We start from the raw sequence: 16,317 nt of genomic DNA on the forward strand, positions 1-16,317 counted from the left end.
AGGGTTTTCATGTAAGGTATTGGTTGATATGAAAAAGTTAGTGTAACGAGCGGGATTCGAACCCACGACCTTCGGCTCAATACGCCGCTGCTCTAACCACTTGAGCTATCGTGACTACTTGTATTGTACTAAATACTGGTGCGTACTACTATGCAAATTAATTTGAAATGCCGTAATAAAGAATGCTTAATGTAGACTAGTCAATGTTTAAAGAAACAATAATGGACATTTTGAAAGTCAGCTTAACCAGACTTGTTTTTTTAAATTCACCTGTTTGTATGTATTTTAATAGGTTAAAAATATTCAGAAGAAAATCCAAATCCATACTTGTTTTAAATGTTGTTAAATGCCATGGATGGCCATTATTAAACAAATTCAAGAATCAAATAGCTTTTCCTGTACAAAATATAGTTTCGGTGCAAATCGGCGTGGGTGTCGTTGTCGGTGTCCTTTGAGGTATTAAGGGGTATTCATGGCATTTTGCGGAATTGGGTGTTAACTTCGTCGGTACCTTTGCACTCTGGAGGTTTATTTAATCTTTATTACCTTTATTTTGACATTTTAGTGTAATTAAGCAGGCAAAGAAAAGTACACTATAATTTATACCTGCTTTTGCCGGAAAAAAATTGGTTACACGTTGGTGTTTAAAATAAAATGAAAGACTCAGAATAACCTAAATTAATTTTAATCCATTATGTTTAGTGGTCCAATTGGCAAAATTTCTTCTTTCAATTGATTTTTTTTAATGTAAGGTCTTGGTGGAGATGAAAATGTTCCAGTCCAATTTTTATTGCTTAAACTCCAATAAAAAATTTTAAGTTTCCTATTTTACCTTATATCATACCATATTTTCACTGCAATACTCCTAACTTAACATTTAAAACAATTTTTATAAATTAATTGTATTTTTTATCTAAGGCCTTCGTCGAGATGAAAAGTTAGTGTCACGAGCGGGATTCGAACCCACACCCTTCGGCTAGTCGGGAGTTGCTGTCCGAGTGGATCGAAATCGCTATAGCTCAAGTGGATAGAGCAGCGGCGTATTTAGCCGAAGGTCGTGGGTTCGAATCTCGCTCGTGACACTAACTTTTTCATCTCAACCAAGACCTTACATAAAAAATACAAATTTTAATATTATATAACTCTTTATTTCGGCAAGATTTATTCATATTATATTTATGGATCAGTGATTCGGAAGGTATACATTGTGACGTAGCAACATAGACAGAAAGAAAGAAAGAGAGGAGAGAGAGAGGAATATGCACGGGAGAAAGAGAGAGAAAACGAGAAAGAAGTAAGTAAGGTGGAGGAAAACTAACAACTAGTGAGAGATAGGAGTTTACGTGTGCAAAAATAATGACGGAGGAGAAATATCGCAGTTTTAAATACAACTTATAACATATATGTATTTAATATAGTTATATGTATAAATTTTCTTTAAAAACAGCTTAGCTACTTCTTTTCAGTTAATATCACATTAAAAAGTAATTTATTTATAGTCTTGTCGTTTCCAATCATTATGGTCTGCCTATCCCCGCTGGTTTGGTCTAAACGCGTTGCTGCTTTTTTTTCGTCATCTTCAGTGGTGTATAGACAGATAAAAATGATAGGAAACGAGTATACTATAGGTCCATCACTTCGCAAATCCCATGAGGAAATTTCACAAAGTAATTTCTGGATTATTTATTACGTATTTGAACCAGGGTTCTGTCGATTTCCAATGTAAGAAAATATTTTTCTTTTCTGCATAGTTTTTGTTGGCCTTCTACTTTTCTGTTTGGTTTAATTTTTCTTATTTTTAGGCCTTTTGTGAAGGTTGGTTAAACGTCATATTTATAAAAAATTTTAACCACCTTCAAAAAATGCCTGAAAAAAAGAAAAATTAAACCATCCGGCATTTTTTTTTCTGATCAAAACTTTACACAAATTTACTGAATTACAATAAAATATTATATTTAATTTTGTATTAATATTGCTTTATTAACGTATTTCTAAATCACCAAGATATTTGATTAAGGATAAATTTCTATTTGGTGAGAATGAAAGTAGTTCGTCTTCGACGACCTTTGCGTGGGACGAAAAGTTGGTAAATTCAGGCTAAAACAATGCGAGGATAGACGGACCAGCGTATTTAAAATAGGGCTAAATGTTCAATTATCAATAGAATATTAGCTATTAGCTATAAATACGGTACCAGAAAATTATCTTTTTATCAAATATCACAAGGCATTAACACAAAAGGGAAAAAAAGTTTTTATTTAATTTTGTGTAAATATAATAGCGGACATAAGTAAGATGGAATATATGTAATTATAAGAGGGGTTAGATTAATTCTTTCCATCTATTTATTATCTTCAGTGGTTGGCTCTGTTTCATATTCAATTATTTTATACTGTAATTCATACTAATTTTGCTTCGGGTTATTTTCATATTAAGATTGTTTTTGATTGTTCACCGATTATATCGGGTCTTATGGATTTGGGGGTTGAGTTAAGTTCTTACTGTCTCTTTTATTTGAGGGGGGTAAAATAGGTCAAATATTAGGTTAGTCATAAAATCAGGCTTTGTGCAGTCGGTTGAAAGGAAGTAAAAATTTTATTCTTCCCCGCCCAAAGGGTAAATAAAACTTCTCCAGCTTTTATTTTTGTGTTTTGACATGGGGATGACAGGATTTACAATCTTACCAGGGGATACAATGAGCCTAGTTTTCCACCTACTACGCTGAATGGGGGGCCCTAAATTGCCTTGAGGCCTTTTTACGTCTCTTCGGTTTCTATATGTTTGTCCAAGTAATGAACCGAAGAAAATCTCTCGAGTATCGTGAAAGTGGACGAATAAAAGAGCCTGAATCTAATACATGCTTTTCCGAATATCAAACGTCTTGGTAAATATGACTAACAGTCGTAGCTGTTTTATCGCTAATGCGGTCACTAATTGAAGGTCACTTTATAGTTAACTTCATTATCTTCTTTTTAAATCTTTTAGTGAAAAGATTTTGGCAAAGACGAGTTTAACATTGTATTAGAAATAATGAAACGAACACCTTATCTTTTATTACTTGCCTTCTCTCTCTCTCTCTCTCTCTCTCTCTCTCTCTCTCTCTCTCTCTCTCTCTCTCTCTCTCTCTCTCTCTCTCTCTCTCTCTCTCTTTCCTTCTCTTTCTCTCTCTCCTCCTCTTTCTCTCTCTCTCTATATATATATATGTCTCTCTTTCTTTATCTTTTTTCTCTTTCCTCCTCTCTTTCATCTTCTATCTCTGTCTCTCTTTCATTCTCCTCTTCTCTCTTTCTCTCTTTCATTCTCCTCTTCTCTCTTTCTCTCTCTCACTCTCTCTCTCTCTCTCTCTCTCTCTCTCTCTCTCTCAATATTTATTAATACGTTCTTACTTTTCAGATTTTCGTATTTATTCAAAAGATTCAATATTTATTTATCACGGAACATTTTTCAAGTCGTATTTTTTACTCTTTTAAAATTTTGTTGACAAATTTTTTCCTACTTTACTGGGGACGATTTTTGGTTTTTGTTACTTTTAATAGCTTTGAAATACATCTCCAACAAAGGCAGAAAAACGTATTTAAAAATATATATATTTAACTTCAACTATTTTTTTTCTCTCGGCTCATAGTGCTCCTTTGGAAGATAGCTCATTTACATATCGAATATTTTTCGACCTAGTACAACCAAAAAAGTTTAATTAAAATCGATGATCCTACGTCCGTAAGTCCTTGTAAGTTCCCATGTGCGCAAAGATGTAATCTCAATGTAATCAGAGGAGATTCTTTGGAGTCATATTAATTAGAGAATATTCAGTACTCATGCATTTCAATGGATGGGGAGCTATTCGAGTTCATTCAGACTCCAGAGTTTTGGGCCCACCTACGTGTAAAAATGAACAGGAATGGGTAAGATTGTCAAGACCTTGTTAAAGACGTGTCTGGTAGTAAGTCCTACATAGAACATGCATCACAGGAACATTGAAAACATCCTGAACAACTGCATTAAAAACGCTACTGAACCTACTTCCGTAAGAAACAGTTATATAAGAAGAAGCTAGAAAAAGCTCATTGAAACTCCAAAAACAAGCAATGGGATGTGCATACACTGACAAAACATCCTAATAAAATGAGATAGCCAAGCAACTAGCACTAGTACGTACGGGAAAACGCTACAACCTGTCAAATCTTGGGTACCAGGACACAAAGGAGTCTTGGGTAATGAAAGAGCACACTAATTCATGGCTTTATAAAGGCCACACTTTGAGGATGCGAAACAGCCACATTACTTGATTTCAGGACATACAAGACGTTGATGGCAATGGGCAAGAGGATATTTTCGCTTCTACACTACTGACAGGAACGAATCCCTTCCCCTGGGTAGGAATATTAAACAATGTAAGCTCTTATTAGACCTTCTTCTTATTAGAAAATCTAACAATCTTGCATTATCCGAATGAAAAGGTATTGCAGTGTGCATAAGGCAGAAAAATTACGACAGGATCCATGGATGGATGTAGATGTAATAGTCGGGGGTGTGTATTATACTGCGCCGTTTAAGAGCTACTATATCCCCCGTTCCGTGCTTAAAGCATACAATCCATGGATAGATACCTATACCATATGGTATTGCTAGCAGAAAGGATAGGTACATTCCTTAAAAGGAAAAATTATATTATTACTTGCGGTTTATCACACAAGCGCGTAGGAAATACAACCGTAAGTTCAAAAGAATTAAATTCATAAATGAAAACGTGGTAAAATTGATGAATTGTAATTCTAATAGTAATTATTTCGTAATTTGGTATCATTTGATTCTAGCTGAATAACTAAAATCTGTTCATTTAGGGAAATTTTTTATTTCCCATCTTGTTATGACTAGACAACTTGTCATGTTCGATCATGACAGAAGGCTGTTATAAAACCTCCTCGTTTTGCCCTTATCTGACGTTATGATATGAGCTGAAGTTTCCAACTCGCTATGTTTGCAATTTTTATAATTGGGTAAATGTTTATTAATTAAATTAAAATGGACAACAAAACACAGGAATCTCAACTAATAGGTAATTACCTCAATTCAAAATGATTCTAGACCAAATCGCAAAGCGTTATATTTAAATATTTGGTTAATGCTGCCCATTTGAAATGATTTTCTAGAAGTCCTAGGATATCTTTTAGAAGCGACAAACGACAAAGAGCAGAACGTGAGAGAAGCTACATCCAAAGCTCTGCACAGCCTTATCAAAAAGTACCCTCAAGATGTTGTTGAAAATATCATTTTGTACAGAGAAAAAAATGGAAAAGTAAAACAACACATATTCCTCCAGTTGGTTCTCATTTTATATGTTTTCTTTAAATTTTCTTTTCAAAATAGATTTCGGAAAATAGTATACTTTTAATCCTGAATGTATTGGAAACAGCAGCTCAGGAGAAGATGCAACTTCCAGATGAAGTCGTCACAAATTTGGTGCAATTCAGCTTCAAAGAGATGCAGAGGAATGACAGCATACCAGCTGCTCAGAGTGTATCAAGTGACATCCTCATTCATATATTTCCCAATCATTTCAAACAGGTATGTTAGAAAATTGTTCAAAAGCGTGGCCAGCCGACAATTGAAAAAAAAATTCTTGCAGGTTTTGGAATACGTTTTCCTCTACTTGAAACCAGAATATGAGCTTAATGCTTGCTTTCTGACGACGCTAGGTCGTCTGGCTTCATCGGATGCAAAAAGATTCGTGCCAGTTGCTAAAATTGCCTTGAGTATTTTGGTTCCAATGATGCCACCATGCAGAAATGAGCAGATTCGGATTGCTTTGTCATTTGGTATTTATAAATTATTGCACAATTATTCATTTTTAACTTGGCTCATAAGTTATAAAACTATTTTTAAAAATGATATCAATATAGGTCACACTTTTGCATTGTGCTTAAACTAAATGTGTCTAGATTGTTATAAAAAGTAGGGCAAGGAAGGATGATTTTAATCAAATTGTACAAATAGAAAAAAAAAATCCTTCATTTTTCTTTTTCTTTTTAGATATTTTTATTTCTTCATTATTTTTAGACTATTTTTGAAGTTGGGTAAAATAATTAACTTTACAATTTTATTGTAATGTTTTGGCATCCTTTGCCATCTGCAAAGCACTTTGTTGCTGGGAAATATTTTAATTTTACATATATTTTTATTAAGTACAAGTATGTAAACGTATTAAGTACAAAATGCCAAATGAAAAAAGTTTACAGAAATAAACTGCTTTGAAGATGGCACAGGATGCCAAAATGCCACAACAACATAATAAAATTAATGATTTAACCCAACGTCAAGAATGAAGAAAAAAGCAAAATATATTCAAAATACATTTATTTGCTGTGTATTAATTAAATAACCTACATTTTGGTTAAATTTAACACAGTTCTGTTGGTATTTTAAACCAGAGCTAATAAAATATAAACATTAATTTTATGTAATAATTTTCATTATCAGTAAATAACAATATTAGCCTAACAAAATTAGCCCATTCTAAAGTTCAAGGCTGGATTAGTTGATTATCTAGTTTGTTTTCTTCCCACTTTATAAAATCTAAATTTAATTTTGGTTTAAATGCAGATGGTTGAACAATATACTTTATTATTGTTTTATTGTCACAAAAATCTGACTACTTATCTGATCGTTTTAAGTTCATATCATTTTAAGTTCAAATTCATACCATGATAAAACAAATCTTTCTCAACTAGGGTGAGATTGAAGGGTTTCTAAGGCCCAAAACACATGGTCAATTTTAATGGTTAAAGCAAACCAAATCAAAACATTGGATTGTGACTGAATATGACTGGCACAACTTAATCCCACACTAGGTTTATTCAATTCCTTTTTGTTGGTTGGTCTTATTATGTGACAAATTACAGTATGAAAAATCTCTTTTATAATAAAAATTACGATTTTGCGACATCTTGCACCATTTTCAAACCATATATTTTATTTCTGGAAAAGTTTTAATTTTTCATTGTTCTTTTTAAATATTTAATATATTTTTGAAATTAAAAAAAAGTGAATGAATTGCAACTACCAGGTTACATGAACTCTCGGGTGCCAGTATTTAAAAAAAAAAAATTGTAATTTTACAAAGCTTAAAAATTTGAATAATATTTTCTTTAAAAAGTATTAATATAGATGCACCTTGTGTTAACAGAAATGCCATCCGTTGAAGTTCAAGTACCTTACGATTGTCTTATTTTATTTGTGTACCTCTTACAGGCAAAAGTATTTATCAAATTTATACTTAAAATTATATATTTAAATTTTACATGTATTACAAGTTGTAAATAAGTCCCTCCCCCAAACAGACTAAGGGGACAAGTGGCAAAACAAAACTAATTCTTCGTAAAATTTGAACATAAACGTTTCTATTTTAGCCGTTGGAAAATTTAGCGAGGCCATATTAGAATACGTAGGATATCTTAGTAAACCTGATGATTCACTTTCAAAGGAAACATTTAGTGAGGAAATTACAGCCGCTTATAATGTGATTGCTAATTCATGGATCCAAGCTAAAGAAATAAAGGTAATTAATTATTAATTTCATTGCTATATTGTTAATTAAGATTAATCCCACCAGTATAAAATGGGAATGATAGGATGGTATAATAGAAGCAAATTGTTCTTGTACTATTTGTTTGTTGTCTATTTTATTTTACTTCAATAATTTTGTTACTTATAGGTCTGTGAAAGTGCGATAAACTCCCTAGGCCCTATATTTACCCTTTTGCCTGAAGGGAAGGCAAATCAGGCAACATCCAGAGCCATAATTTGTTTATTGAATGCTTATAAAAGGCCATGTATTCCTCATTATTTGATCACCCAATGCCTTGCCACTGTTCTTAAAGCAGCGACTCCGCAAGCGATTCAGCCTGTTTTAGATCAGACGCTTCACAGTTTAGGAAATATGGTAATTCAATTTTTAGTAGTCATAAAATTCTATTTTATACATGTACATTTTCACATTTCAGGTTGTTGTACCACCAGATTTTACATTACCACCGACAGTCAAACAGAACAACGAAGTTTTACGTTGTTATGATCATTTGGGTAAAGATTATTTTTTATTCTAATCTTAATTCGAGTTAAACAATGTACAATTTTTAGGAGAACATTTTCCCGAACGTCTAGGGGATCTTTTAATAAAACATTTAAGGATGGGAAACGAAAGGGATAAAATTGAAGCACTCATTGTTTGCTCTCATTTGATTTTGGGCAGTAATGAGGTCCTCGGACAAAGGGTTAATGAAATAACTTCTGCTATTCGTGGTGTTCTTCAAGACCCTTCACTTAAGGTCAATAAAAAAATTATTTTATGTTTATCCAAATTAATTTAACTGTTTTATCATCAATAAAATAATTAAATAAATATTTTCAGGTGAAAAAGGCATTAGTAAAAGTGATAATAGCTCTATCGTGTAAAGGATATGCACAAAATGGAAGTGATTTTGTTGAATTTTTAGTCCGACATTGTGCTGTTTTACCGACTCAAATTGTAAGGTTTCTTTTACAATCTATCTGTTGCCAATTTATAAATAAATATTACAAACTACTTTTATTTAGGGCCTTGAGCACAATGAATTAGCCAATGTTTGCTCCTCGACTATTCAACTTCTGAGCAGTACAGTCGAAAATATGCAAGATCTTCTATGGAACTGCCTTTTGAAACTAGTTACTGACTCAACGTACGACCATGCCGTTCCCGTTATAACAAAAGCTCTAACACAAATCGCCCCTAAAAGAGACCCGAAATATTGTAATGTTAGAGATGTCAATTTTAATTGTCGACTTTATTGAAAATTTTGGTTTACAGGTGAAGGTGAGCCGAGTAGGGAATTGGTATTGTGTCGGTGTTTCGCTCTTCTAGGATCTCCTTTGAACAGCAACAGGGGCCCAGCCATTCTTTGTTTTCTACAACAGTTCTCACCTTTTATAAGTGTACACATAGCTGATCTATGGACTTACAAATTGCCCCAATTAATTAATTACCTGCAAGGTAAAACAAAACCACATGGTCAGTTTATAAACTACATACAATATTTGTTAAACAATGGATTGGGTTTACTATTATAGAAATATTAAACAAATAAATATTTTTTAAATTATATGATTAAAAATAAATAACCCATTTTTTTTTCAAATTGAAGTTTCTGAATGGAGTGAATCAGAGTGGGATTCATTACTTCTTGAAATGATTAACAACACTGTGACAACGATATCGTGCCATGATGGCCAGTGGCCACTTTCTATGTCAAAACATCTAGCTGAGTTATTGACGATAAATCATTTAAACGATGAAGCAAATGTAATTCTTTCTACTCTTGCGATAAACACAGCTGTAATAGAAGATAAAGCAATCGTGGCTGAACATCTTGATATAATCTTGTCCAAATTTAAAACTAATCAAGTTTCAATGAAGGTAATGTCAAAAAGCACAATTTATGTTTTTACCGTCATTCCGATTAAATCAATTTTAGGAGTGCGCAAGAGCAATAGGCATTCTCTCTTCTGCACATTTAGATATGGTTTTGACCAAATTGGATACAATAGCGCAGACCGAACTGAACAGAAGAAATTCCAGGCTTTGGAATTTAATGAAAGATTCAAAAGCAGAAGCAGAGGTTGTTAATTGAAAATCTAATTAAAATTACTGAATTTTTTTTAACAAATGGTTAATTTCCAGACTGAAAAATGCAGGGAAGCGCTTTTAGAGTGTTATGCTGCAATTGCAAACAGATGTCCGCTGATGGAGTTTCTTCCCAAACTGGACCAACTTACACAATGGATTATGATACAAATAACCAGTGCTAAAGTGAGTATAATGATATCAATTAAATTAAATTTATTTAAAATGGAATTATCTTGCAGGAACAAGCTGGAAGGGATGCTGCACTGGAAGCTATACTTAACTGTGCTGAGAGCCTAGTCAGGCATAAGACTGAAACGAAACATTCGATTAAAAATCGGGCCAATATTTTAGACACGGTCTTGCAGCTGGTACAACAAAACAAACCTAATCCATTGGCAATAAAAGTCATTACTGTACTAGTGTATCCTTATTATTTATAGCAATATAGGCTGATATTCTGTACTGATATGTCTCATAGGTTTCTCTTTGTGTCTAAAATTGATTAAATTGTGGACTTTGAGAGAAATTATCACAAGGTTTTTGTTCATTGGTTTTTTTATTATTTATTTAAGTAAAATGGTATCTAGAAAAACAAATGAAGAAAGAAACTCTGTCCATTGGCAATGTTTAATCTTAAATTCCAATATTAAAAATATCAAAATTCACTAGTTTTCATGGTCCACTTGACCAATTATTATTTTATTCTGATAAATAAAATTTATGGTGCGATTTAATTATTTTTTGATTTGTTAAAATGATCCATTTCGATTTGTATTTTGACAAGTATTTTTTTTTACTCTTTGGATGTCATAATTTAATTCACTACCTATCACTAAAAATATATCCTTACATTTGAACTAGTAAACTCCCACCGCATTTAGTGCCTGATTCAAGGCAGCATATTATGAAAACATGTTTTGATCGAATATTATCTCAAGAATCACCTGCAAACGGCTTCGGCAATGCTGTATGTCTTCAAACTCTGAAACAGCTAGGTAAATTAAATGTTAACACCGGCGAAAATCAGAATGACATCGTGTTAATTTTAGGTGAGCTTGTCGAAGAACTCCTTCTTGACAGCGTCACACCTGATAGGCTGGATGAAATTACAACTTTACTCGAACCGTGGATCAAGCACAGAAACTCGACACAAAGGCTCTCGGCCTTAACAGTACTTAGGACGGCACTTTTAGCGTATTATCACAACATGCAACCTGGCTTCGTTGTGAGTACACAAATTGCACAAATTGTACAATCCTACTGATAATAAATTTTATTTTTTGTCCTAGACCCCCAGCACATTTAACCAAAGCGGAGATATTATAGGGACGTTAGTTGTTAGATACTTCGACTCAGAAGAGTCAGTATGTAAAGTTGCTGCTCATTGTATAGGAATAGTATTAGCTATATCGAACGTATACGATGGACATTCTCATGACCCAAAAATAGAAAGGATGTTTGAAAATCTCCCTGAAGAAAACACATCTTGGCATTTGACAAAGGTCAGTTGGACCTGAATTTCTATTTAAATACAGCTTAATTCATATCTATTGAAGTATTTTTTAATGTATAGATACTTTGTAATAAACTACCGCATCCACAACTCCATAAATTAACTGGAAGATTACTCGACGGCCTTACTGATGTAGACGTAACAGCTTGTTCAAATGCATCTGACGTCCTTGCAGCCGTCTTCACATTAAAAGGGGCTGAATTGTTTCATTACATTAATGATATATTAGGTAATTTAATTAAATTATAAAGTTTTTTGTTCATAATGCTGAAAAGATTATTTGTCCAGGTTCTTTGATTCTTCAACTAGTCTCATCAGGTGGTCATCCAACTAATGGTGTTAGAGCAGTGCTTGCTTTGGCGAAACATCATCCTAAACTCGTTATAAATGTTCTTCTTAAACAGCCATTACCCCTACATGAGTAATTTAAAAAAATCTATATTCTTGTTTTTAATGTTTATTTTATTTTTATTTTTTATTTGTTGTTTTTTAGGAGCCTCACTGATTGCTGGAAAGCAATAGCGACTGATGACAATTTAAAATCTTTTGCTTTAGATCACATTCTTGTCATATTGTCAACATGTGAACTGTTTGATGATGATTCCAAACAGAATAACCGCCCTAAAACAGCTGCTTTTCATCCATTAGCTGTATTTAATTTTTTTTTTTTTATAAATTTTCCTTTTATAATGTGCCAAATTTTGAAAAAATAATACCTTTTAGGCTGTAAGTGGATTGAGTGAGATGGTGGCTAGCACTTTTATAAAATCAATTTTATCAGAAAATATTTCGGTTTTGATACCAGCCTTATTGACGCTCCTAGCTGCATTTATTGGTTCGGCTCCACCGGTTTTATCGCCAAGTCCGACCAAATCAATTCAAATCATAACGAATAGGGATGCTTACAAAATTGTTCCCTCAAAGTAAATTTTTGTTTAAGTTAAATCCAGACATTTTCAACTGAAATTTCATTTTTTTAAGGGTTGTAAAAGATTGCTTACAAAGAATCCTATTGGAAGTCGATTGTAAAACGGGTGCCGAGTCGTTGACGACTACATCACAGCTTCAGCACATTGAATCCCTCGTCGGCTGCATGCCACAATTTACACTGTAGGGAAATTTCTAATTATTGAGCAAAAATAAATTCATTCTAAATTGTAATTTTCATACAGGGGCATTTGCCAAAACTTCCATCATCTTCTACCTAAATTGTTGATGACGTTTAATCAGTATTCTACAACTTCATGTGAAAATCAGAGGATAATAATTACAGCTTTCTATGCAGAGGTTGGTATAATTGTTGTTTTTTTTTTTTTTTTTTTTTTTTAAACTTGCAGTTGTTATTGATATACTGTTTTTCTATTAGTGTTTTTCAGTGCAGTGCTCATTAGGTGGTTCCGTCGATTTAATAGATAATCTCATTTCAAACCTCTTATCTGCTATAACTGCCCCAGATCAAATAGTCCGTGCTCTTGCTTTAAAGGGTTTGGGTTATATTTCATCTCTAAATGAACATTTGGTAAAATATTACTTGAATCAATTATATTAAGATTAAAAATGTATGCGTTTTTTTGTCCTTAGAGGAAAAGGCACGAAGACGCAGTTTTGTCTGCTTTGATGCAGGGTGTCGATGATATTGATGGATCAGTACACATCAGAATTCCATTGGAAGCAATTCAAAGTCTAAGCAAACTCATTCCAGTTTTAGACTCATCGGCTTTAATTAAGATCCAAGTTCCAGTAGCTATTAGGATAAAGCCTTTTTTTGAAAAAGTAATCATAAGAGCCATTTTATTTGTTATATTGAGTTTATTGTACAATAATTACTGTATTCCAGGAAGAACTAGGCCTAAGGAGTACTTCATTAAAACTTTTTGGACAGCTTTGTATTCAAGGTGAAGAATATTCACAAGATGGTTACAAAGATCAAGCGCTGTCATGTTTTACACACCTTCTCCTGCATGTTTCCGAGCTCGAACCTTCAGTCGTCAAAGTCAGTATTAAAATATGCTGCAATTATTGTATACAAATTTTAAAAAAATTTCAGGCCTGTAAATTTTCCTTGCGTCAAATTGCACATTTACTCAACTCTGAGAAGGTTAAGAATTTGTTGCTGAACCATTTAATAGACGATGCCGTGCTACAGTTTGAACCGTTTGCGGCCAAACTGGTACAGTCAATGGTAAGCTTTTTCTACTGCTTCATTGTTTACCTGTTTTTTTAAATTAACTTTTATTTCAATTTTAAGTCGTGTGAGATGGAGGAGGTTGGTTCTACTATGTTTTCAGTTTCACTTTCATTTACAAAAAGTAAATGGCCTACCATAAGAGCAAATGCAGCATTACTTTTGGGTAAATAAAATAGTCTTATTTTAATATTTCAGCAAATATTGGTGATGGAACACTTAATTAGTATATATTTTTATTATTATCAAGATTTTAAACTGGTAAGTTAAAAGTAATAAATAATATAATTAAATTTAAAAACTCGTCGCTGCACTGTAGTGTTTATACGGTGGAATTATATGCGATTTGACATGTGCTTGAGGTAATTTGAGTTGAAGGTGGCTCTGCTTATCTTGCCTGCACCGGCTTCCTTACTGTAGTTACTGCTATCCGAGTCCTTTGACGACCCTCTTATCGTGATCTTGGTGCAGAAATACCATGAACTGGAGCATCTTGGCAAAACAATGTTTTTGTCTGGGTATCCAGGGTTCTGGAGGGTAACAAAAAGGCAAACGAGATAGCTAAGGTTGGGATGTCCCAACCTCTCGACTTTTAAGCATCACGATCCAGCCCGCTGTTGCTAAAAACTCAAAAGAAAATGGGTGTGTCATTGGGCTGGATCAGCAGAGAAGCGTTCACGTATCAAGAGCACTGTTGATGGGTGACCCTCGAGGGACTCGTAGAAGAATGGTCATTCTTACCATATTAAGGAGGTTTACTCAAAGAAGAGGAAGAAAGTTTGCTCAATTTGTCCCACTTAATTGAAGGGTGTAATTTTTTGGCCCATATAGAGAGTGTATAGGAATGCTACTTCAGTTTTGTGTTATTGTTCAGTAAACGTACAGTTGACTCTGCCCGAAAGGGTTTTTAGATAATCCATGGAGGCTGTTGGCATGCGGTAAAAGTTGTAAAACACATAATTTCCAATTAAAACCGAACAATCCATGTATTTTACATACAAATATAAAGTACAATATATTGTAGTCAAAACGTAAACCAGAAAAAAGAGCTTCATTAATTTTTTCATGATTAGCTAGCTTCATCATCTTGCGGTTCTGTACTTTACAACTGTATTCATGAAGTTTAGATTTTACCCATTGTTTATATCAAAACACCATAATTAATGGCTAAATTTTGCAATAACACACCATTCTCACACAATTTTTTCCTGAAATCGTTTCAGTGAACCTGGGTTTTGGTTATGCCGAGTTTGGTTAAAAATGTCATATATAGTATTAATAGTTCCTGGCGTGTGTTTAGAGTGAATGTATTTATTAGCTCGAATGTGTAATGTGAGAGGGCTAATGGCAGAATATTGAGTACCATATTGACCCTCAATTACATTAGTTCTATATTAGATGTAAAGGGTGATGGAGGATATCGAGTATGTCACTGAATGAATGGTATGCAAATATGAAAGAATGTAAGTTAGATATTTTGGTTACTTATTATTATTGGATAGTTTAGTTATTTTGGTTTAACAACATTGTTTATAAAAAGGGTTTTATTTTTAATCTTTCCATTTAACAATAGGGTAGGTTAAGGGTTGGAAAGAAATTGAGCATCAGAGCTTGGATTAGTTTAGGAGCTAATTAATAAGTACTTAAAATTGTATTAATAAAAAATAATTTTATTAAAAAAATAACTAACATTGGAAGACAGAGTGTTTTAATTTGGCAATAGTAGAATACATGTTTGCGTACATACTCATAATTATTTTACAGGTTTACTCTACAAAAATATGTCAAACAATGTGAAAGCAATAATATCACCAGAACCAGCCATAGCAAGACTGATACAGGTCATGAAAGATGATCAAAATGCTGATGTGAGGGCGAAAGCAATAAAATCACTCCCATTATTTTTATTATAGACAATAGACACAAAACAATCCCCTCTTTAACATCTAAAATAAGTTGGCGGAAAGTTTTCGAGAAAAGGTCGCCTTGTGATAAATCCGATATTTTTCTCTTTTATTGTTTTTGGTAGTATTTCAGAAAAGTCTGATTCCCCTCTTATCATATAGGCGTGTAGTGTGAGTTATAGTGAAGTTTATACCGATATTTTAAGTTTTTGAAGTTATGCTTTTACTACAATTACTGATTATTTTCTTTTGAGAAAATTGTAGTACATTGAAAGCATCATAAAAGAAATTGGAAGAATCGAATTGTGAGAAAAAATATTGCTTGAATTTAATTATTTTATCCAAATATGTTAACAATAATAATTATTTAAACTATTTAAGTATCTTACACATTCCAGGGAATTTATGAAATAATAAAGTATCGCCCAAGTAAACCTGGGAAATACATACAAAATTTGTGTTATAAAACACCTGCAAAATTTTAAATCTATAATTTTAGCCAAGACTGATAGAATGTGTTGTTCATTATACAATTCCCACGAAATATGTGCCTTTGGTAGTAATTTACAGTGTATTGTTAAAAAGTTATGCTTTTTTAAATTTTTCCGTTATTTCAAACCTGAATTTTAATCTGATAAATGTAAAAACAAGTATTTGGCTGTCGAATGGAGCCAGTTTTTTTTTGTTACCAAGATGTTTGTTTTAACTGCATATTATATTTTACATACTGTTGTTATAAAATTGGTTGTTGTTTGTAATTTAAAAGAAATGTGATGGTTTCTACTTAAATATGAAATGAATATTTATATAAATAATAACATATTGGAGTGTAATCGAGTAACATAGTGTTTATGCTGTTTTTAAGTAAGATTGCTTCATGTTAATCATGCTTTTTTACACTTTAATATTTTATGAATGTATTATTACATCTAATAAATTATATATATTTGTCAGTTTTGTGTATATTTTTCAATATTCCTTTATGCCACAAATGTGAGATGTTGTCTTGTGCTACAAGAAGGAATATGGAAATTTAGACTAGATGGAAGATCTGGAC

General features: G+C 32.7%; 1 protein-coding gene across 2 annotated transcripts; it reads left to right on the top strand.

Annotated features, from left to right (window-relative positions):
• Positions 1–4,908: 4,908 nt before the first annotated feature.
• On the top strand, positions 4,909–16,213 carry LOC106667951 (maestro heat-like repeat-containing protein family member 1). 2 transcript variants are annotated; one of them, XM_014396277.2, is made up of 30 exons: positions 4,909–5,056; positions 5,151–5,296; positions 5,368–5,565; positions 5,627–5,816; positions 7,407–7,555; positions 7,712–7,939; positions 8,001–8,079; positions 8,137–8,324; positions 8,408–8,524; positions 8,593–8,785; positions 8,843–9,043; positions 9,177–9,448; positions 9,507–9,650; positions 9,713–9,841; positions 9,898–10,079; positions 10,520–10,653; positions 10,708–10,883; positions 10,948–11,160; positions 11,232–11,400; positions 11,460–11,592; positions 11,665–11,821; positions 11,895–12,094; positions 12,153–12,281; positions 12,344–12,458; positions 12,538–12,690; positions 12,753–12,944; positions 13,009–13,164; positions 13,219–13,353; positions 13,420–13,522; positions 15,121–16,213. In XM_014396277.2, the coding sequence occupies exons 1-30, from the start codon at positions 5,023–5,025 to the stop codon at positions 15,267–15,269; spliced, it is 4,764 nt and encodes a 1,587-aa protein (XP_014251763.1). In that variant the 5' UTR covers positions 4,909–5,022; the 3' UTR covers positions 15,270–16,213. The 2 variants fall into 2 exon arrangements, with proteins under 2 accessions (XP_014251763.1, XP_014251764.1); XM_014396278.2 differs by having other exon boundaries at positions 8,843–9,025.
• The last annotated feature ends 104 nt before the right edge of the window (positions 16,214–16,317 follow it).

The sequence above is a fragment of the Cimex lectularius genome, unplaced genomic scaffold (genome assembly GCF_000648675.2).
Source record: "Cimex lectularius strain Harlan isolate CLEC.00 unplaced genomic scaffold, Clec_2.1 scaffold149, whole genome shotgun sequence".
In the NCBI taxonomy this organism is placed as follows: Eukaryota; Metazoa; Arthropoda; class Insecta; order Hemiptera; family Cimicidae; genus Cimex; species Cimex lectularius.

Bases quoted from the DNA above. Each gene is read 5' to 3' on its own strand.
- LOC106667951 (XM_014396277.2), top strand. From the start codon at position 5,023: ATGGACAACAAAACACAGGAATCTCAACTAATAG. The intron at 12,095-12,152 runs GTAAATTTTTGT...CATTTTTTTAAG, and splicing joins TACAAAATTGTTCCCTCAAA to GGTTGTAAAAGATTGCTTAC. The intron at 12,282-12,343 runs GTAGGGAAATTT...ATTTTCATACAG, and splicing joins TGCATGCCACAATTTACACT to GGGCATTTGCCAAAACTTCC.